This window comes from Orbicella faveolata, unplaced genomic scaffold (genome assembly GCF_042242905.1).
Source record: "Orbicella faveolata isolate gen_17 unplaced genomic scaffold, um_ofav_v1 contig_25, whole genome shotgun sequence".
NCBI lineage: Eukaryota > Metazoa > Cnidaria > Anthozoa > Scleractinia > Merulinidae > Orbicella > Orbicella faveolata.
Window position 1 is genome coordinate 30,299,839 of NW_028301553.1, and position 22,823 is coordinate 30,322,661.

General features: G+C 37.4%; 2 protein-coding genes across 3 annotated transcripts; both read left to right on the plus strand.

Annotated features, from left to right (window-relative positions):
- Positions 1-1,274: 1,274 nt before the first annotated feature.
- LOC110059173 (neuropeptide FF receptor 1-like) lies at positions 1,275-10,100 on the plus strand. Of its 2 annotated transcripts, none has more exons than XM_089294082.1 (2): positions 1,275-2,088; positions 7,799-10,100. In XM_089294082.1, the coding sequence occupies exon 2, from the start codon at positions 7,872-7,874 to the stop codon at positions 8,931-8,933; it is 1,062 nt and encodes a 353-aa protein (XP_089150208.1). In that variant the 5' UTR covers positions 1,275-2,088; positions 7,799-7,871; the 3' UTR covers positions 8,934-10,100. The 2 variants fall into 2 exon arrangements, with proteins under 2 accessions (XP_089150208.1, XP_089150209.1); XM_089294083.1 differs by lacking the exon at positions 1,275-2,088 and adding an exon at positions 4,874-5,125.
- Positions 10,101-10,157: 57 nt separating this feature from the next.
- Positions 10,158-21,666, plus strand: LOC110059195 (epithelial sodium channel subunit alpha-like). Its single transcript, XM_020765894.2, has 12 exons — positions 10,158-12,435; positions 12,761-12,866; positions 13,326-13,608; positions 14,153-14,283; positions 15,001-15,164; positions 15,586-15,693; positions 16,690-16,798; positions 19,518-19,596; positions 19,940-19,997; positions 20,375-20,449; positions 20,536-20,607; positions 20,764-21,666. Exons 1-12 carry the CDS (start codon positions 12,163-12,165, stop codon positions 20,920-20,922), a joined length of 1,617 nt encoding a protein of 538 aa, XP_020621553.2. The 5' UTR covers positions 10,158-12,162; the 3' UTR covers positions 20,923-21,666.
- Positions 21,667-22,823: the final 1,157 nt, after the last annotated feature.

The following is a 22,823-nucleotide window of genomic DNA, read 5'->3' on the forward strand; positions in this document are numbered from 1 at the left end:
ACATGCCTTCTCCTTAAAAGAAGCCGCACCATTCTAAGAGTCCATGCCAGCGCCTCTTCTGTACAAAAAGGTAATATGTGTTTATCTGCATGATGTTGGAATAGTGTTAGATGGCTTCGAATAATAATAATATTATTAACGAGAGAGACACGAAGTAGCCGCGAGAGATTACAGGAAACGGTTGCAACAGAGGCGAAGCGGAGTATTCAAATGTTAGAAAAAAATAGAGAAAAAGAAAGCAAAAGCTGCCTGAAATAAAGAAAGAAGAAGGAAGAGAAAAAAAAATTACCGAGTGGAAGAGGAGAAAAATGACTCAATGGGAAACTCGTCCGCCATAAGAATTAAAAAAATTCCTGATTGATTTTCTCGGAACTGAGCCGTCAATAGATATTCTGTGTTTCCGTTACGCCTCAAGTGAACCTTACTTTTTCTTTCTGTCCTTTCTCTTTTCAAACTTTTTATCACACTTTTATTTGCATTTTAAATGAACTGTTCAGTTGTGTCCACCTTAACAAAACTGTTGGGTATTTTGTTTATTTCTAAACCATTTGAGCCAACGAAAGAACCGAACCGAACCGCAAAGTATAAAAGTTCACTTATTTCTCCTTAAGTTTATTTTTACTAAATACGCTTGTTAGTGTCCTTACTTACGATCGAGTAAAGTAATAGACGGATTCGGTTAACGGGTATCTATCCTTCTTTTCCAACCAATTCAGACCACGTGATGATTCATTTGGAAGGTTACTACAGTGCAATTTGTCACACGCAACTGATAGTATGGGAGTATATATTTAATCAGAACTTCCCAAACTTCCCAAATGAATCAGTCATCACATGATTTGAGTTGATTGGCTTCAAGGATGTAAACACGTTAGCGAAATCCATCTATTCCTACTCCCAAGCTCTAGAATGAACCAGGTACATATCGCGATCTTTGCGTTTTTTTGTTCAAAGAAAAAGTCGACTGGTTTCCATGGCAATCATGACACCGAGTTTTAATGAGTGACCCAGTGGCTCAGCACGAGCGTTGCAAATTGAAGTACATTTCTTTTCCGTCCGATGCTAAAACAGAACGAGAACTCAAAGCATTTCTTGCTGATATTCCATTCTGCGAAACGTGCGGTCGCACTCTCTAAAACCTGCGGCTAACACGTGAATTGATTGTTTGGTAAGTTGCATGCGAAAACCTCGTTTTGCAAATGTAGGTACTAAACATCCATTAGTTGCCCTTCTGACCCAGAGCTTCTTCGAAACAAACTCTAATCAATAACAAACGAGGAAGTTCTTTTTTTTTGACGAAGATTTTTAACGAAAGATCAAGGATTTACAACGCTATATTGCACTGCACATACTCAAACGTATTATTATCAGCATTTTTATTTTTTGGGGAAAGCAGATAAACTTTTATCTTGCATGGCCGTTAATCGTTATGTTTTTTTTTTCAATGTTCATTTAAGCTTAACTCACAGAGCATTATGTCATCACATGAACCAGAGTCATCTGTGATGTGGGTCGCATATAGGGCCGGGGAAATATGATCATATGTAATGGTTTTGCAAATTGACACGGAAATTGCCAATTGACTAAAACACAGAAAAAAAGCCGACTAAGTGACAATGAAGAATAAAATCCCTAAGTGACTGTTGTTTCCACGGAAACAGACGTTAATTGACCTTAAGCCAGCTGTATTGGTTTTATTGGAAATTTGTTTTTATGTTTAGTGTGACGTCTCTATTGTCAAGTTAGCGAGATCACTAAAAGCTTTATTTCCATTAGTTTAAGAACTGATCTACACTTGGCTAGAAAATAGAGACAAAAAAAAAAAAAAAAATGCTCAGCGATATCCTCTTCCTTGTGAAAGTCTGTTCACATTAAAGCACGTTCAAGTCTCCCAATCGACCGGTTGACTGTGCAAATGCACTGCATTATCGAGTAGACACGATCTGTCTTTCAACTTCAACGACGACCTCTGTAAAGTTAAACAAATTGACAGGTATCAATTTGAACGAATAAGTTAAGACCATGTTTAACAGTCTTATTTTCAGAACTAGGAGACGGAGAATCAACACACAACGTTCGTGAGAAAGGGTGAGTTGCCACCAAATTACCCATTTAAACAACTTTTCCTATCTAGTGCTCGTGGTGCTTTAAGTAAGCCATGAAGATGGCAAATTTTTGATATCCTTGTGTGCGTTCTTGCGCTTTTGATGTCTTCTGGTTTTTGACGAAGGTAGAATATTAAGAAAAAACGAAGCAAAGTCAATTTTCCAATATATACATACATTACTTACATACATTATTTTATTTACCCTCATATTTCAGAGTAGCTTATGTAGCTAATATCTCCGAGATGCGCATAGATCGCTGACAGTCAGTTTCTAAGACTCTATGAGTAAATTGCGTGTGAATTAGCTGCAAGGAAAAGTGAGAAAAAAAGGAAATGTAAGGACTAAGCTATTCAAACACTGAAGTGATGTACATGTATTGACAAAATGGGCGTGTTGATATAAACCGTGTTTAATAGCGTTATCCTCAAATCTGACTAGAAGAAGAGGAATCAACACACGTTGTATATTTTAAAAAAATGCGAGTTGCCACCAAATTATTCCTTTAGACAGCTCTTCTGATCTAAAGGTGCTTACAGTGAGCCATTAATTTAACTGATGACTGGACGTTTGATCTTTTTCGTTCCTGTCTTGAATTTTTGATCTCGCCTGGTTTTTGGCGAAGGCAACAGGCTATGTTTCGCTCGAACGCCAATAGACCCTTTTCGACTGGGTGACTTGTTGCCCCATTCAGACCATGTGATGATACTCTTCAAAATTCTTCCTTTCAAATTTTCAAATAGTCGTGTGCATATCAATAAATAATTTTAAGATGGATAAAAGAGCAATTCTCTAGAGATTATCACGTGGTTTGTAATAGGAAAACAAACCGCCCAAACAAAAAAAGGTATATTGATTTAGAAAGGAAAAGTTAATTTCGATTGCTTGGTGGTCGTTTTCTTAGAAAATAAGATTGGATAACGTGTGAATAAGTGCAAGAGAAAGAAACTAAGAGTAAAAAGAGTAATGCAGAGAAATAACTCCGTACAAATATTGAAGTGATTAACTACCAGAATTAAGGCAAATTGAGCTCGCTCAGTGATATAAACCAAAGGAAACAGAAAAAAAAAAAAAAAAAACACGAAGTTTTGAATGACTGACTATTACCACGTTACTGTCAGTAGCTATTAAGAAGAATTATGTACAAGGCTTTATGGTCACAACTAAAAACTGATAAAACATATGGCCACCTTACACGGAGGTTCTTCCATGTCTGATGCTGTTAAGTTAAAGTATTGACTTTGCAAATGAGACATCATAAGTTCGTGTTGTAATTTAGCTTTTAAGCTTTTTCAGAATGACCAAATTTCAACCAGTTATCATCAATTTGCTGTCAGGGCTAACTTACAACAGATGTTCACTGCATTACTGTCGCTCAATATACAATGTTTCGCATTTTCGTATATCCTTATAATTCCCACGAAAAAGTAAACATATTAAACGAGATTAAAAAATAAATAAATAATAATGATACTGAATCACAGGTAAATGGTGATAGAATCAGAGGGGACTTTCCAGTGTATTCCGTCAGTTTTGTCGTTAAAAACAGGAAGTGGCGATGTCATATCCAGCCAAATAAAAGCGGAAGTGTGGCTTCAGGCGTAACCAAGGGCAACCATGGCATAACGAGAGAGTGGCAAATTAATGATAATATTTCCTCAACTGAGTAATGAAGTCGCATCTTGCCTCATTAGTATGCAATATTATAATTCGCGTCATTTAATTCTCGTCTGTAGTTGATTGCTTTCATCCCCAATTACATCTAGAGGAATCATCAGTGAAATTTTGTTTTCCTCGAAGATGACCAGAAGTTTATAACATCAACTGTCTGATCCATTTCGGTAATGAATGCTTGGTCGACTTTCCAAAATTTCTTAGCTGTCTTTCCAATTACTACGAAAATAAAGCTCCAAGATTTTCTATACCCTTAAACGGCAAAAGCGGAGGTTTATTTCCTTGTTTCTCTTAGTTAATTAAAATGAGATCAAGATATTAATGAAGTCAAAACATATTAACGCCTTGATTTATGAATTTAGCGACTTCTATGTCAGTACGTCTTATTTCCATTTTTGGGGGGTTAATTAGAAGCTAAAGTTTCTCAATTGTTGATATTACATAATACACCACGCGACTCCTTGCCTTTTTATGGAAGCTAACATGGTCTTACTATCTATTTATGTCAGAAGAAATAAGATAGTATCAATAACCTATGGAACTCTTTCATCTCTTTCAATTGACTGTACATGTTGAAATAAGCAATTTTCTTTTCATGGGAACACGGTCGCTCAATAATACTGTGTAGTCTATAGTGTTACGCCCCTGGATGTAAATAGATAATTCTAGTTAAGAACACGATTATAGCATTTAAACTAGTCACTGAAAAAAAAACTAGAAATCGCGGAGCATATCATTCTGAGGTTCACCTTTCTAAATGCTTGCTTTTCCACATGAGTTTTTCAAACATGGAGCTAACATCTGCCGAAAAAGGGGCAAATGGAACCAAATTTAATTTAAACGGCGGGCGTTTATGAAAACAGCATCATGTTCTGTCGAGCTTTGCTTGTATTAATTTAACTTCCTTTTGAATTCATCTTAGCCCTGGTGCTGTGAAATTATATAATTAACTTAGCGGTATTTGTTTCTAAGTGGACAAATACATGTGCTGTTTCCAAGTCGTAAGTTGTGTGATTCTGGCACAGAGTTAATGGACTCACATATTTTCTAATCATTGAGGCGCTAAGGTTTTTCTAGACAAAAGATGATGAATAAACATTTTGAGTAAACGCTTCATCCTGACAAGTTGACTAGCTTGCGCAGGCGGTTTTCTTTGTCACAGTTGTTTAATTTCACGCTGCCAAAACTTAGGTAAACAAATTACTCCCAGTTCTGGTGGCTTAATTCCCAATATATCGTGCGCTTTCCCGACTATTCCTTCAATTTGGCAGACGCGCCTTTTCTGAAAGGACAAAGGGAAGAATATTGTGGTCGAACGACCAAAATTGTGGGAGTCCTCCTTCGAGGTAAGTCATTTTAACTGGAAATGAAGTATCACTGAGAAATATTCAGCCATGAGGTTCGGTGGTTGCCGTTAGTTTCGCAAAATAATTATATATCCGGAGGTTTTTATTTTATTAAATATCAAAAATCCCAGCTATGTGTTTCTTCAGTGAATGCCATAAATTTAACGACCTTGCGTGAAGCGAGATATTTTTAACTCAAACCAAATACATGTGTATATAAACGGTTGGGAGGCATCAGTTTCAATTCAGGTATCTTTTTAGATTCCCTACGATTCATAATCGAAGGCCGCTGTGACTGCATTTCATAAATTAAATTTATCAAAGCGCACGTTTTTATAGAACAGAATGATACGTTTTACATTTGTATTTTGATCTGAACGTTTTACTCTCAATGTTTCGTCTTCGATTTGTGAATCAGATAAGAACTGATAAATTTACTAAATGAGGAGCTTTTTAGCACGGGTTTTTGTTGATTTTTTGCCTTGTACTGAAGTGTCACGTGTTTTTATTTAAAGTCAAATTTAAAGTCCAACTGAATGTCTTGTGGTAACAAAAAAGAACGTGAATGAAAAAACGGCAAAAATATTGTTACCACTTCCAGTTAAAGCAAGACTGACGCCCGGCTAATTTCAACATTTAACCACAAAAAAAGGAAGTGATGTCAAGATAGTTGTTTAGTAGTTGGGTTCAAATTTAACGGAAACTGAGTAACAAACTACATGATAATCACCTCGAAATTCCAAGGTTTTGAGTGTACTTGCCTGTAAGATTATTTCAGTAACATTTTGAAGCCAGAAAAACCAAACCACAGGTAGAATACCTAAAGGTGAAGTTGGATAGATACATGCTTTTATTGCAGGAGGAGTTTGGCCGGCCCCGGTTAGCTAGACTAATACCAAGCACGGATATTAAAGAGAATGGGATGATGGATTAGATCCCGGATTACAACAACTTTTATGAAGTACTGAATGAAGCACAAATAGACCTAATTTACTTCTTAATGCGCGAAACCATACCGTTGAGGAATTTCCGTTTCTATTAAAATCTTTGAAAACTAGTAAGCGAAACAGGCAATGATTCATAAGGGGACTAAATTCATGATGATATAGAATGTAGCGTTTTCTGGTAAAAAAGTATTAAAAACTGAAACTTTCCTTTCCTTTTAAATTCATTTTATTTATTGCTTCACGGGTAACGGCTTGTAGTCAACTGGCTGACTTTCCGGTATAACAGCATCGGACAGTGGAATTAAATAATAAAGGTTTTATGACAGGTGGCTTGGCTAAAATGGAAGCTTATAGACAAAATTAATAAAATCAGATTCTGGTGTTTCGGGGGTAGACAGTTTCTGCCAATTTGTCTTTCATTTTAAAAAGATTATTCAAATTTGGGTTTTTTATCTTCGTTAAATTGAGGGGGTTATGTTTTGCTCAAAATCTTGGATAGAGACATTTAAGTGAAACTAATAACAAACGTTGCTCTTTTCTGGACAATTATACACATTTAGAACGATATTTTATTTAGGTCAAATGTACGAAAACTCAAGGTTTTCCTTTTTTCGTAAATAAAACATTCAAATAGTTGGCAATGTATGGTGCAAGTTGCGATTATCGCTCGAACGTTACATTCAGTTTTCTACCACATTTAGTACTTTTATCTAAGTACTTTACATTAATGCGGCTTTCATTAACACTGTAATGGCCCGAAACCAAGGCCGTTTATGGCGGAGGATAAGGTGCATACATCGAATACATTTGATTGAAATTTTAATTTTCTTGTAGATATTTACTAGCAGGAAATTAGCACAAGCTTAAAACTAAATTTGAATACCTGCGGATGACAACTCTTTGCGGCTTTAACGACTTTGTTTTATATAGAAATCTACCCCGAATCGAAACTTGACCAAAAAATGTATATATGTCTCGGGTTGTTTTGTAGGAGCGTAAAGTTGTCTCTCTTTAAACAAAAGTGCTGGAATAAACTGCTAAATATCTTTGTACTAGCTAGGTTAACGCGAATCCCCGCGGTTGTCAATTTTCAGAAATTATTTACAACGTTTATTTTGGCAAATTTTTAATTAGAATTAAGGACCGCTTTATTTGTTTTGATTTTAAAATGACTGCCGCGATGGCGTAGCTTCTAACGTGTTTTGCTTTCAGTTATAACCTTATAAAACAGCAAGAAAATATACAGTGAATGTTCAGAGAAAAATCAGTCGATCAGTATATTAAAACTGACGGTTTTTTAATTAACGTACGCAGAAACATCTACCCTGTTTGGCGCCGGTGAAGCTTTCTGCAGCGCCGCATTTAATCATTAAAGGATTCCCATTGCATTCTTTATTTTGCAATTTGCTTCATGCGGTTAAATGCGGTGCCGTAATTATGGTGACTAATTAATTTAAGGCTTAGAAAGTGGGAAGAAATCCCCTTAAGTGCTCTGTGTTTGGCCACTTTATACGACAAATTACTTGTTACTTTGAGCGGATAAAAAATGAAATTACTTTCATCGATAATCGTTAAGAATCAACTCTTGTAAATTCCAAGTCGAACGTTATCAGCGAGAGGCTTTGTTCTTTGTCAAATTTCCAAGAACATAAATAATGTTTGGTATCCTTTCATTTGCTTTTTGTTGGTGAGACCTTTATTTACAGAAGATTTGTTGCCGTTGCAGAACCTACTGACCGCCAAATTGACAGCCTCGGGCGATTCTTCGCTGTAGTCGGCCATCGAAAATAACAAAAAAAATGTCTTCTTCAACCCCGAGTGACATGTTTTCGAATATTACAAGAACCACAGCTGGTAACCTCACTCAAGAATCGACAGAAAGCAACATTAAAGTCTACATGAAGTCCTTCAAACTCGCTCTGTACGCCATCATCTTTCTCGTCAGCGCAATCGGGAACATCTTAGTTTGTGTTATCATTTTCAAGAAGAGGAGGATGAAGACCGTCACAAATTATTTCATCCTGAACCTGGCTTTCGCCGACCTAACGCTCACACTGATTTGCATCCCATTTGACATTCCCGTGCAAGAGATGAATTACAAGTGGCCTTACGGATCTTTCATGTGCAACATCCTCTATCCACTCCAGACCATGTCGCTTTTCGCGTCGATTTTCACACTAACCGCGGTCAGCTTGACGCGTTACTGGGCGATATTGCACCCACTCCGTCGACAGCTTAGCATCACCAACGCCAAATGGGTGATTGTAATCATCTGGTTGCTCTCTATAGTACCTGTGTCCCCTTACATTAGTGTTTTGAGCCTTGACGAGCAAACGGGCTGGTGTGATGAGCACTGGAGTAACAAACACAGCAGAAAGATATACACAGTAGCCCTCTTTGTTGCAGAGTATGCCGTTCCTCTAAGCATCATCGGAGCTGCGTACATAAGCATTGGAAGAGAACTAGGAAAGAAAAAGTCAGCACAGGAAAACAAGTTTCTCCAAAACGCCCAAAATGAGGAGGCGTCGAAAGTAATTCGCATGCTTGTTGCTGTGACAATTTTGTTTGCTGTTTGTGTTCTACCGACCAACATCATGTGGATATGGTTGGACTTTGGCAATGCTGAGCAGTTTACCCATTTTTGGGAACTGGTTGCGTTTTGCAATATATTAACTTTTGCCAATAGTGCTGCTAACCCGGTGTGTTACACCATAACCAATGCGAATTACCGCAAAGAGATCATCTTCCTTTTAAAAGGGTGCGTTAAGAGGCAACGCCATCTACAATCTGATGAGATGAAGATGCTTGAAACGTCCAGAGATCTGAGCGGTCGTCGATCAACTGGATACACTTCAGTCTAGGAAACGACATTTTTTTGCCTGCAAAAAATGGTCGTTCACAAATGGCATTTAAAAAAAATGTGCATTACTGTTTTAGCCTTAGGTGAAATCACTCGTAGAAACCGGCCACCGTAGGTCCACATATTTACTGATAAAGAACACAATTAATCTGACAACCGATCTGACTACCTAGCTTACGCGTAGAAGCTCATTAGAGGAACTTCTCTTTTACAAGTGAAAACATGAATGATCATATGTGATGACACTGTTGGTAGAGGACTGCATCGGTATTGCAGAGGTCATGGCTTCCTGTTCAAGCCAGAATGTCGTTTAAAGCTTTAATTTGACAACCGCTTTTAATTTTTTTGTATATAACTGTGATGATCATTCATGTCTTCAGAACGTTTTTGTGTTATCCATTAACATTATAGTCAGCTTGCTGTTGCCTAACTCTTATTAGATAGATCGCATCTTGGAATTGGACTAGAAGAAAGAACTGATAATAAATAATAAATCTGATAAACATATTTTCTGTTCTACCCGGATTGCCCTCTGGCAATGACGGTTGCAATTTCCTGAAACGTGGAAATTGACAATATATTGTATATTAGAGATAAAATGCGTGAACGCATGTGGAGACACATGCTTTTTCATCATTACTTTTTTTTTCTTTTTTCTTTAATAAATTTTAAAATTATCTAAAGGGGGAATTCTGTCACCTATCCAGTGTCACTGTTGCACGCTGGCTATGTGTTACCGGATCAGAAGATTGTCTCTGATTTCATGGTCACTTGGTTGGATCTTCTGCTTTGCCATTTTTGGGTGAGTCTCGCGTCAATTTTCGCGTCAATTTGACAATGTAACTACATAAGTGGATAAATAAAGTTCACTAAGGGAAGTTATACCTGCCACTGTCAGTAATAAATAAATAGCTGTAATTGGCAAATAGGCCAATTTTCGGGCCTTCGTGCAAAACCTTTCTTATGAAAATGACCTTGATTTGCATGAAAGTGAACCTGTAGGGGGATCACATTTTCATATGAATGGTTTCGTACTTAGATTTGTTTTGACACAGAGGCAAAAGGCAACTCGGAAATGGCCTATTGATAGGTTGACGTGATATGATATGATATGATGAGTAGTTACACTTGTAATCTTCTATTTTAATAAAATCGTTTATAACATGTATTTCATCCAACCATCACCGTCAAATATAAAATAGCAACCTAGCTACAAACAAAAAAAAGATACGTTGTAAACAACATCAACCGACAAGGGACAATTAATTTCGTTAACAGTTAAATTTACTGTTCGACCGATCGAGCGACCGCTCGCGACTGACTGACTTGCTAGCTGACTGGCTGGCTGGCTGACTGACTGACTGACTGACTGACTGACTGACTGACTGACTGCTGACTGACTGACTGACTGACTGACTGACTGACTAACCAACTGACTGACTGGCTGGCTGACAGACTGACTGACTGGCTAATTGACTGAAAGGCTAATTGACTGAATGGCTGATTTACTGACCGGCTGATTGCTTGATTAATCGTCTTCTTGATCGATTTCGCTTGATTCTGTTTGATTTGTCTCCGATTAGCCGCCCTTTTTTGGATCTGGTCTCTTGGATTTTACTATGTTTATAAAACGTAACGCGACAACAAAAACAACAGTGGCTGCGATAAGCTAAGAAAGAAAAAATCCAACTCAACTAAACTAAACGTTTTCTAAAGCAAAATTAAATTGAATTGTGCTAAAAATAGGTTTGACAGTCTTAATTTCACTGATTGGCTTTCAGGCGTATTGACTGTCAATTAATAGAAATCTCCAGCTCTAGTTTTAATGTTAGATAAACGAGATTACAATCTCTTACAAATTTCAGTTGGACTAACACTAACAGCCACTTCTCTACAACGGCACCTTTTTTTGGTCCCGGTGGCCACCTCTCGGCAACGGCAATGGTCGACTGACGAACGGTGTATACAACATCCAATATATTTCCTTTGTTGTTAAAGGTTGCCAATCTAGATCTGCATTGCGCGTCGTTGGTCTCTGTTTCTATTTAGTTTCTCTCTTCTTGATATGTTTTATCGTGTTACGTATGTATTTGCTAAAATGAGCATTTTCGGGAAAAGAAAGAATTTCTCACCCAGGGGAAACAAGAAGGAAAAAGAAAGTGTCAGTTTACACCCTTACTTCCCCATAACTTCCACCTATCTACAAGGGCAACTTTCCTCCCTCCCCAACGAGGCCTTTGTGGGGAGGCTCAACTGTATTTGCCATTGATTTTTTTTTTCTCATTTTCCATTTCTATTATTGCTTGTGCGATTTCAACTAGGTATCGTAGATTTGAATGAAATAAAATAGCTTAAATACAATAGATGACTTAGTTGCTTAGGGATATTAAGAAACTGTTGACAAAATGTCCTTGTTATTCTGGAAACAATAAACGGCACACGAAATAGGCCGACAGTGTGAAGATAAAAATATAAAATTGCTTAAATTTAGTTAACCCTTTTCGAATCGCTCTAATTACACTCAACAACAATAACTGAACGAAATAAACATGATTACAAAATGACATATATTTTTTCTGTATTATTTTTGGTATATCAGTTGCTAATGTTTCTGTCTTCTAAAGCACGCTGACTCCGATAGAACCCCTACAATTCTCTAAAAATCAATTAGTTAATTATTTTTACTCCAAGGAGATGTGATAATTACGTTTGGGATTAATCACAGTGGGACGTCTCGCTGTTCTGTTTACAATGATATAACCTTTGTTAGTTGGTTAACAATTAACGGAGTTCCCCGGACATCTGGTGTAGTCCTCAATTTAGACTGAATGTTAAACATTTGTTGCATTTTCCTCTACATGTATATTTATAGTTTCCATGTAAGCCCAGATTTTAAACTTTTATGATTCTTGGGACGGTCACTTTGATCTCCAGTTTGAGCTGAATTTGATGTTGTAGCGCAGTGTAAATGCGAATGCAGGTGGTATCAATTAATTGTTGAAAAAGAAAAAGGCGATTTAAATGATAATTAAAACTTTCAGTTTTCCTATGGTCATTGCGTTATTATTAAACAGTTGACCTTTAATTGCCAAAGTCTGTTTAGATTGCCATGGAAATAACCACTGTTAAACTCGTCGCACAACTGATGTAAACAACTAATACAAAGTCTTACTGGGCGGTGGACTTGACTTGACTAGAAGGATCTTGCAGCTCAACACTCTTGCAGCAACATGGATAAAGCAATTGACAGTAGAAACATCGGTGCTGACACAATTGTCAAAGACAATCCTACATCAATCAGAAGGTTGCTACGAGAATTTTGTGGCTATACAACCGCCCATGGTCTCGGTCGACTTTCAGAGAGCAAGAATATGATCAGCCTTTTGACATGGAGCTTGTTTTGCATCGGAGCGTCCACCATGTTTGTGCTGCAAGTGTACAATTTATTTCTTATATACTTAAGCCGTCCCGTTTCCACCGTGGTCAAGGTTGAACATGAAAGTGTAAGTATTTAATTCTTTACTTACCGTTCATCAGTTTAAACAAGTGCGTACGTTAGCTGAGATCTTGAGCCTACCTTCCGTCAATATCAAACCTCTTTATGAAAGAATACTGTGGCAGACCAGCTATTCAAGTCGAAGAATGAAATTGTGAGCATCCTGTAAAAAAGAACTCATGAAGACTTTACAAAAAAGAAAATGCTGCCGCGCAGAAAAAATTGCAGCTCATTAAGTATTTTTATTATTTAAAGTAGGGTTATCCACAAAAACGGATCACCTTATCAAGTATTGTTTTTAGTTAACATAATCCAATTTATTTTACATTCAGCGCGCTCAGTTTCCCGCTGTGACCATATGCAACATGAATATGCTGCGAATTGGAGAGCTTCCTGACAGTTACATAAAGGATATACTGGAAGCTTACACGCCATTCGGTAATATAGTCAGACCATAGGGGAAAGTAAGAGGTGGGAAGGGGTGGATGAATACCGGCCAGTGGGGATGTTTTTCAATCTAGAAATTGAGTTGCCATGGGTCAGCAAAATGGAAAGGTTAAGAATATATGGAATATATACTTCAACACAAGTAGAATATACACTTAAGCACAATTCAATTCAATACAATTTTAATTCAATTCATAAGGTCTATCTTTGGGAGACACCTACTTTCTAAGCTGTTAAATGTAAAAAAATATATATTTCTTTACCCGTTCAATAATATGGCTGGTTTGTTCAAAAATAGTTAATACTATTAAAACAAATATTTATATAATCATCACTTGACGTATATATTTTGACAAATCGTGTGCAAGAAAAATACATCTTTGGTTCACAAACAGTCATAATGGCGACTGGTTTTTTTTTTTTTTTGGTCAATTTTAATTTTGTTTTAAGTGAATGGATCACACTGGGATGAACAAACTAGCAACACATCAGCTAATGCGAGCTTTTGGGAAGACGATTTCTCCTTTGAGTCTTCTGGAGAGGAATATATCGTCGATGACGAGGAGTCTGTCTATTTTGGAAGTTCAGCTGAGGAAGCCAAAGGGCTTCAATATCAGATTGAAGAAGCTCTACTCGCCAAGGTAGCAAAAGAGAATGATTCCACGCTGTTTGCGACGGGACATCAGTTCAAAGATTTTGTGTTTGATTGCTCATACAGAGGATATGATTGCAGGTAGTTTATTCATCTCTTATTTTAAGTGCAAGGGTTTTAATGTTAGTTGTCGTACCTACGAAACGATTCCACCTTTCTTTTTCTCTCCCCCTCACCCAATTGTTTTGAGGTCCCCTCCTTCGTTCCTTGCCAACAAGAGATGATTACCAAACATAATTTTCGAAACTTAAGAGAGTTGACTTTGTCATACCGATGCTGAGTTGTATCATTGAAATAATACCAACACATGGTCTATTATACAGTTAATCATTGTTCCCGAGGAAAACAGCTAGTTATGTTTTCCCAAAAATCTCGATGCCTACCGAGAGGAAGTCGATGGAAACATCGAGAGAGATTCAAAGGAAACCAAACTACCAGTGATTATAGCTCGAGTTTAGTGCAAATTTATAAGTATTCCTCAAAGGCACTCATGGTTGGTAAGATTGCTATGTTGCCCGCCGGGCATTCGCCGAAGTCACTTAACCATAAGCCAATCAACGAGCTTGCGCGCTAGATTCAACTTAACTCTTAGCTATATAATAATTTCAGTTATTTATCCTTATAGTAACTACATAAGATACTGGCATACCTTCTGGGACTTTCGCTTTGGCAACTGTTTCACTTTTAATGGTGGAATCAACGACTTTGGTGAAAGCCAGAAAGTCTTACATTCGTTCAACACTGGACCTGCTGGAGGTAACGTGCGATCGGTGGTTTATTGAGGTTACTCCATGGAAAATGTGTATAAATTAGTTGAGCAGTATCCGAGCACGAACGATCGAGAAGCGCAGCTAACGAGTGAGTCTTCTGATACAGCTCAATGAGTGGATAGAAATCGTGTTAAGCATTTTATTTTTAAATCGTGCTTTCCCCTTACGTTAGGTTTTTCCCTTTTTGATTTAAAAATAGCTTGAGTAATAAAACACAATGAATATTGCTGTCAACTTCAAATATATCAACAGAAAAAAGTGATCAGTTCAATTACCGCTGGAAGAAGTAAACTCTACAACATCATAGGGGTAAACCATTTGACTTTTGAGCGGGAAGGGTGGATAATTTTGAGCAGAAAAAAAAAACAAAAACAAAAAAACATATGTTGCAAGCATACTTGTATCCAAAAAGTCATTTATAAGACCACTAGCAAATCAAAAAAGTTCACGTACGTTCAGTAGGTCAAAAGTGGCATGTTAGACGGAGGAAAAAAATATCATGCGTACAGACGTCCCGCGAAAAACATTTCCAGGACGCGGAAAGATTTAAAGAAAAATTCGTGCCTATACCCAATCACCCACATCCCCTCCCTCCTAATTTTATGGCCCGATGCCATGCATAAGGAATCAGATATGTTCAGCTAAGTAAAGGTAAGCTTTTGTTTTCTTTCTTTCCTTCGTTTGTTCGTTAAACTACCTGCAGGTCTGAAGTTGCAACTGTTCATAGAACAGTCACAGTACATTTCAGAATTGTCTCACGCGGTTGGAGCAAGAGTGGTCATTCACGACCAAGGACTGATGCCATTTCCAGACAACGAAGGCAACGATGTTTTGCCAAGCCGTTCCACTTCATTTGCGATACGAAAGGTATCACGTGATAAACGCAACTGATCGGGAGGAACCCCACATCAACCTCCTCTGTTCTCTAGCCCTCTATTCCGGTCAAATTGGAATTTGAAAATGTTGCTTTTTGTGGAGGGAGGAAAAACAAAGGACCTTGAGAAAAATGTTTGGAGCGAAGCGCGAACCAGCAACAAACTCAACCCGCATTTGGCAACGGGCCGAAATCGAACCCGGGCCAGATTGGTGGGAGGCCATCGCTCTCTCTACTGGGTCATGCCTGAGAAAGCACGTATAAATTCAAATGAGGTGGGGGAGGGAGCATTAAATTTGTATTTTGAAAAGATATCTTCTGAAGGTCAAAATTGCCAGTACAACAATTATTTGTACTTGAAGCATCTGATCTCACACAATTATATTGATACCTGTCGAATATTCTTCGTTCTAGAGTGTTATTGAGCGTGTGGACCCATTTGGCAATGGCAGTTGCATTTCAGGGGGTGACTTCAGAGATAATATCTACGCAAAGAAGTTCAATACCACATTCTCCAGACAGGTAAATATTTGGAATAAGGGTTATTGTAAAAACGAAGTAATTTCTTCTAAGATTGCATAACACAGTGTAAACCAAAATGTAATTAGTAATTAGTTTACGGACCTAACTTAAAATTTGAGGATAGAGAGTTTAAGCATGACGTTACGGCAGACGGCAAACGGCAAAGATTACCTCTGATTTTTTTTTCTTTTCTTGTCATAAATCACACAAAAATTGAAACACGTCTTGTACTATACACCGCAAATAAAAATATTTTCACTCTACTGTACAGACAGCTGAAGACAGACGGCAAAAGTTTCATTTTTGCCTTTTGCCGTTTGACGTAACGTCATGCTTTGAAATCTCTCTATTGGTTGAGACATTCACTTATTAAAATTTACAAGAAAGTAAATAAAGCAAAGGCAGCAAGTTCTTGTAAATGACTAATATGCATATGACTGGATTTATTTTTTTTTTTTTAATTTTTTTTTTTGTATTTATTTAATTTTCATTGACTTGAAGTTACTTACATTTTTTTTTGTAAACACACATAGTTTATAAACAAACAGGTACATCATGGATTTACATACGTACACCTCAGTTCCTCTTAACTCTCTTCTCACCTTCAGATACACCGCAGCAACAACACGAGACTGTCTAAATATCAATCTAATTGTTTTCGTACGTGCCCCATTTCATACTGTGAGCTTTTAATTTATTAGCTGATTTTGCGATCATTGCCTCAAGCAGGTGAATCATTTCAATTTTGGAATTAAATACTGTATTTATGAAATCCGTGTCAATACCTGCCATATGCACTTGAGGACGCCATTTCTTCAACACTGTTCTCATACATCCAGACATATATGTGTCTTATGTTAATTATAGGGCTCACACCCTTCGCCTTAATTCTAGAAAGTATCATTAATTAAATTAAATTAATTAATTGATTTACTAATTTATGTATGATGTATACATAAATCATGATTGCATGATTCACTTGTTTCTTTCAAATAGGCTTGTTTGAATTCATGTCTTGCTAAGAAGCAGATTACAGAATGTGGATGTACAGAAGCTCAATTTCCAGCTGACGCAGATGTATGTGATATAAGGAACACTTCTACAGGTAATTATAGTTAGACAGTATAATAGTATAATATTATAGTAATATAATACAATACAATATATAATATATGGGTCTTTTATAAGCTGAGCCTGTTGCTTGTCGCTGTTGATTTGAGTAGTCTGTCTAGTATAATCATGTATTTGGAAAACATGAATGTCTCAACTAGGAAACGTTGTGTTTCTGTTAGAGCTAGTTTTAGAGATATATATCAAAAACTATGCGAAAGTATTCAAGAAGACACAACAAATAGAACAAGGCATCTTTAAGACATTAATTGATTGTGCTCGTCACAATGTCGATCAATAGAGCGTTTCAACGGCGCCGTTTTGGTGTTCCCATGCGATAGGAAATGAATAGGAGATGAATTTTCCACGAAGAGAACTTAAGAGGCCCTGCACCTAAGAAACGACCGATGATTTCCGGCTAAAAAATAAAATCGGCCGATTTTTATCTCTCAAGTAGAGGTTACCGAATACTATTTAAAAATGAATTTCTTTTGTTTCAGTTTCGCTTTAAACCAAAAATATCGAGCCGCAAAGTGTTTCCGTCTGAAAGCAGCAAAATCAGGCCGAAAATAAGCCCCCGCAAAAAACTGTTTAGAAATTAGTACCGCAACGCAAAATAATGAGAAAACTACACAGTGTTGAAGAAAAAGGCCTTTTAATGCAATATCATTCGATAAACATAAAAAAACTGCCGAAGCGATTAACAAATAAAGTTTCAAATATTGCATACTAAATTAGATGGAGCGTTGGAGCTGATTTTAAAATAAGTATTTCTCAAAAGTTCAACGCTTTTGAAAGCAATCACAGTGATGAATGAGACATTGGAGGGATACAAATCACGTTTCTGGAAAAACATTTTTCGGCCAAAGTATATTGACCTTGTACAAAGCGTTCAAAGTTACCGTGTTTACCGTTATCCTGCTACTTCGGCGAAACGCTTCTCTTTTGCCAATACAGCCGTGGATAGCGTGGTAAACGCCACTTTAAACCTTGCTAGGCATTCAGAGACTATCCTGAGTAGAAGGATGTAGAACTGAAAGAGAAAGGAAGATGAAAAATACGCAGAAAAAGAAAATAACTCGAAATTACCATCTACTAACGAAAGTTGAATCTCGAAAATGTCGTCGCGTAACAGCGGCCAGTGACGTCATTGGTCACGTAAAGGTCGCAAGAGCGTGGGAAAACGAGTCTGCAATGTCCTTCGGGCGGTCAGCGGCTAGAGATCCAGTCGTGACCCCATAACTCAGATCACGCTGCGACCAAAACGGTGTGGCGGTTGGGGAAGTTTTTCTTTTTGAGTGACCATCATTTGTGAAAAATAACATAACATTGTTCCACTAAACGTTTTCTGGCCGGGAAAAATTGTTTTCCTATTTGTGCATTCGTTTGGATTCCACCGCTATTGATACAAATAACGTCAATGGCCGCTGTCACGCGACGACATTTTCCAGATTCAACTTTCGTTAGCAGATGGTAATTTCGAGTTATTTTCTTTTTCTGTGTATTTTTCATCTTCCTTTCTCTCTTAATTCTACTTCCTTCTACTTAGGACGGTCTTTGAATGCCTAGCAAGGTTTAAAGTGGCGTTTAACACGCTATCCACGGCCGTATTGGCAAAAGAGAAGTGTTTCGCCGAAGTAGCAGGATAACGGTAAACACGGTAACTTTGAACGCTTTGTACAAGGTCAATATACTTTGGCCGAAAAATGTTTTTCCAGAAACGTGATTTGTATCCCTCCAATGTCTCATTCATCACTGTGATTGCTTTCAAAAGCGTTGAACTTTTGAGAAATACTTATTTTAAAATCAGCTCCAACGCTCCATCTAATTTAGTATGCAATATTTGAAACTTTATTTGTTAATCGCTTCGGCAGTTTTTTGATGTTTATCGAATAATATTGCATTAAAAGGCCTTTTTCTTCAACACTGTGTAGTTTTCTCATTATTTTGCGTTGCGATAGTAATTTCTGAACAGTTTTTTGCGGGGGCTTATTTTCGGCCTGATTTTGCTGCTTTCAGACGGAAAAACTTTGCGGCTCGATATTTTTGGTTTAAAGCGAAACTGAAACAAAAGAAATTCATTTTTAAATAGTATTCGGTAACCTCTACTTGAGAGATAAAAATCGGCCGATTTTATTTTTTAGCCGGAAATCATCGGTCGTTTCTTAGGCACAGGGCCTCTTAAGCTGTTAAAGAACACCAATGTGACGTCATACCAAAATGGTCAATATTTCATAGTTGATTTAAATTTCAGAATGAATTTCGTAAAGCGTCAGTTTTCCATTTGTTGGGTCCAATAAGTTTAAATTGTTGGGGTATTCCACTTGAACCTATATCAGTATTAACTTATTCTGGATATAAGTATTAACTTATTCTGGACATTCAGAACAAAGAAGGAGTAGTTTTTGTAATCGAGAAATGTGATTACTCTCTGTTTAATTTTATGGATAATTCAAAGGGATGCATCTTTGTGTTTAAGTCTGAGGAAATACACTCTACTTCATTCTTGAAAACTTTAAAAAATAATCGCTCTGAAACTTTTGTAATGGCCCCTACAAACTTCTCTCTTAAATCTCGGGTTGTTTTAACAAGTAGAGTCTTATTCGTTTGTATCATATTCTTAATTTTCTCTTCATTCTAAACCTTCGTTACCTTCTTATATCTTATGTGGACTAATAACTTATCCTTCTCTGTCTCTCGTCTAATTTTTCTAGCGAAGTGTTTGGATGTTTTACGGCGAGATCTATTATCAGGAGAACTGAACTGTGAAGTAACTTGTCCAACACCATGCACGTATGTTGTCTACATGTAAATCATTAATTACCTTCACATTGTACTAAGCTCATTTATACGTTTTGCAAGACATATTTACTCTAAGATCCATTCAGCGCAGAATGCAAAGCATGGTTTGATAGCGTGGGGCAGAAGCCTGTTGCCACAAAAGAGCAGCCGCACTGCCGTATAATGCAAATTATAAACCGAATTGAAAGCTCTTACTGTTGCACTTTCAGTTGTTGTTGTTGTTGTTGTTGTTGTTGTTGTTGTTGTTGTTGTTGTTGTTGCGGCTGCTGCTGTGTTGAGATGTGCTTTTTTATATGTGTACCTACTGTAAAGCCTACTGTATTTTTTTTTCCAGTGAAGTCATATTCAGGACTTCGCTATCGATGGGCCAATGGCCTTCATTTGGATATGAGGTGAATAATTGGTGGTATTACGATAATGATGATAAGCACGATGATGATGATGATGATTTAAATTAAACAGCATTGCACGTTTCCCCTCCCCCCCCCCCCCCCACAGGAAGTAAAATGATATTACAGTTGTTTTTGCTTTCTGTGTTTGACTAGAATAAAGCGTCAATTCTGATAACACAGAAACATAAAAACAAACAAAAAAACAAAACAGAACAAAACAAAACAAAACAAAAAAAAAACAGATGAAATTAAATGATAAGCAAATGAAAGATGGGAAGGAAGAGGGCGGATAAACTTGGGTGATATGAATTCATGGTCACTTGTTGCACGGTTACGTGTCCATAGAAATATCAAACCATCTGAGTTATTTTATTCAGGAAATTCTTGAGCAAAAAGTCCAAAACAAAGAAGTGTACACATCAGAAGGAGACTTTGGATACTACCTCAGGCAAGTTAAAACACTTGGTTATATAGAGACTAAGTAGCAGCCAAATAACGACCTATTTTACTTATACTGCGAATCTTCTTTTTCAGAGAGAACTTTCTCGAAGTAAGAATATTTTTCGAGCAACTCAATTTCGAAAGAGTCGTCGAGAGAGTTAGCTACAAGGTAATTTAATGACGTTCCGTATTTCAGAATTTGTAATTAACACTTCTGCTACGCTACCATGTAGCCACTTTGTTGAGCTGGTGGGGTATCTGTTTTATCGGTCTCTATAATCAGTTACAACAATCACATAGCGCTAGTGTTATTTCGGTTTGGCAGGAAGTCAACCTCGTGGCAGACATTGGAGGGCAGCTGGGACTCTGGATTGGCATTTCAGTGTTGACATGCTGCGAGTTGCTGGAGCTTATTCTCCTAATTATCCAAACTGTTTTTAAAAGGATGTTCTCAACGAACATTATACACGTCAAACCTGCTTGACAGTGATCTGACGGAGACATTTCCTGATATCTACCCCTTTTACATCGTAGCAGGCAGCTCAAGAATTGAATTTACGCCCATGCTATTTTAATTAGTCAAGTTTTCTGTACAATTTATAGTGGATTCGAGTCGACTTATGGCTCAAACTGCATGTAGAGCCTATTACCTGGCTAATGCATAAGAGTTACTTAGTAAGCTAGTGGTACCGAATTTGTGATCAGTAAGTTCCCACCAGCAGTTCCAGACACGTGCTTCTGATTTACCTCAGCTCTTGCAAAGGCGGAACAGCCGCTTTGAAGTTTCTGGAAATAAACAGTTTTAACTACATTAGCAACTAGTAACTTGTCGATGGACGGCAAAATTCCCAATAAAACGTTTTGGTCATTGATGTATCAGATAGTCAAAGGAGGTTTACTTATTTTATTTTGTCACTTAGTTTAGGTGATCTCGAGGCGACAATTATTAAGCTGTTGCATACACGTATTGTCATGAACGATCGTCTCCAGGGTTTTCAATTTTTAACTTTGTAATTCGGGGTCAGTAGGGCGATAGTTCCAACATATACAGAAAATAATCCAGTAGTATTCATTGACCAAGTGGGAAGTCTACAAAGAAAACACATATTCTTTCAAAGGTAACCGTGATATTGTGGCTTAGAATTTTTAAAGAAATGTGAAACGTCATTTTATTTGCTGTTTTGCAACTCGTTGGACACCAAATAAAATCTATTATAGCTTCTGTGTAGTTTGTCTAAACGGGCTCTCTTGGTTACGCTACTCAAACCGCGTATACTTTTCTTTTCCCTTGTGTGGTCGTGGCAGAGTTAATAGTGCTTGATGGGAATGATTATGAAGCCCAACGAAGTGCTTTGCTACATGTATATGTTCTTTTTTTATCTTTTTTGTTTCTTTGTTTTTTTGTTTTCTGCAGTGCGCAAAACACAACAAGCGTTTCCTTCTGCCTGACCAACCAATAAAAGCCTTTCGGTTAGGCAACTCACGCCTAATGTATGAACGCAAAACAATAGATTGTGGACCTACCAACACAAACCCTTCTTCAGATCAGTTGAAGTGTAAGGGGCTTTATAGCTATTTCCCTTTAATAATTATTGCCAGGGAATGTGAAGAGAGGGAAAACATCTCATGTACTAATATTTTAAATCAATATGATAAGAAATTCATTCTTAGATGTATGTTAACAAAGACAATTTTTGTTTGTGTTCCATCATGTTGTAGGCTACAACAATCCCAAAAAGTTGAAACTTGAGGGCTAACAAAAGGCTAAATTGCGAGAGAAGCGATGCACCCATTTTCACAAGTCGTGTCCTTGGCACTGGCAACTTTGATTTGAAAGATGTGAACTTCGAAAACCACCTAGGCCTGACTCGTCTTGGGGGTGAGAGATTCTCGCCCATATCAACTTTCTTTTCTCTCTCCACACTCACGTTTTAGGTGCAGGATTCCCAACCAATGCTTACCTAACTTTTCAAAGATGCTACTCTTAGCCCTCCCCCAAATCTACTCACGTGTATTCCACTTGTGGAAAACTATCGATTTGCACAGTGTTTAGGTTGGAGATTCTCGCCCATATCAACTTTCTTTTCTCTCGTAAGTTCTCGCGCGTTTAGATATGCGCCGCACTCGCGTTTTAGGTGCAGGAATCCCAACCAAAGCTTACTGGACTGTTTAAAGATGCTATTTTTAGCCCTTTCCCAAATCTACACACCTGTATTTCACTTGTGGAAGTCTATCGATTTGGATAGTGTTTTGTTTAGAGATTCTCGCGCATATAAACGTTCTTTTCTCTCGTAAGTTCTCGCGCGTTTGGAGATGCGCCACACTCGCGTTGTAGGCGCCAGGATCCCAAGCAATGCTTACCTAACTTTTGAAAGATGCTACTTT

Bases quoted from the DNA above. Each gene is read 5' to 3' on its own strand.
- LOC110059173 (XM_089294082.1), top strand. From the start codon at position 7,872: ATGTCTTCTTCAACCCCGAGTGACATGTTTTCGAATATTACAAGAACC.
- LOC110059195 (XM_020765894.2), top strand. From the start codon at position 12,163: ATGGATAAAGCAATTGACAGTAGAAACATCGGTGCTGACACAATTGTC. The intron at 14,284-15,000 runs GTAACGTGCGAT...AACTACCTGCAG, and splicing joins CAACACTGGACCTGCTGGAG to GTCTGAAGTTGCAACTGTTC. The intron at 19,998-20,374 runs GTGAATAATTGG...TATTTTATTCAG, and splicing joins GGCCTTCATTTGGATATGAG to GAAATTCTTGAGCAAAAAGT.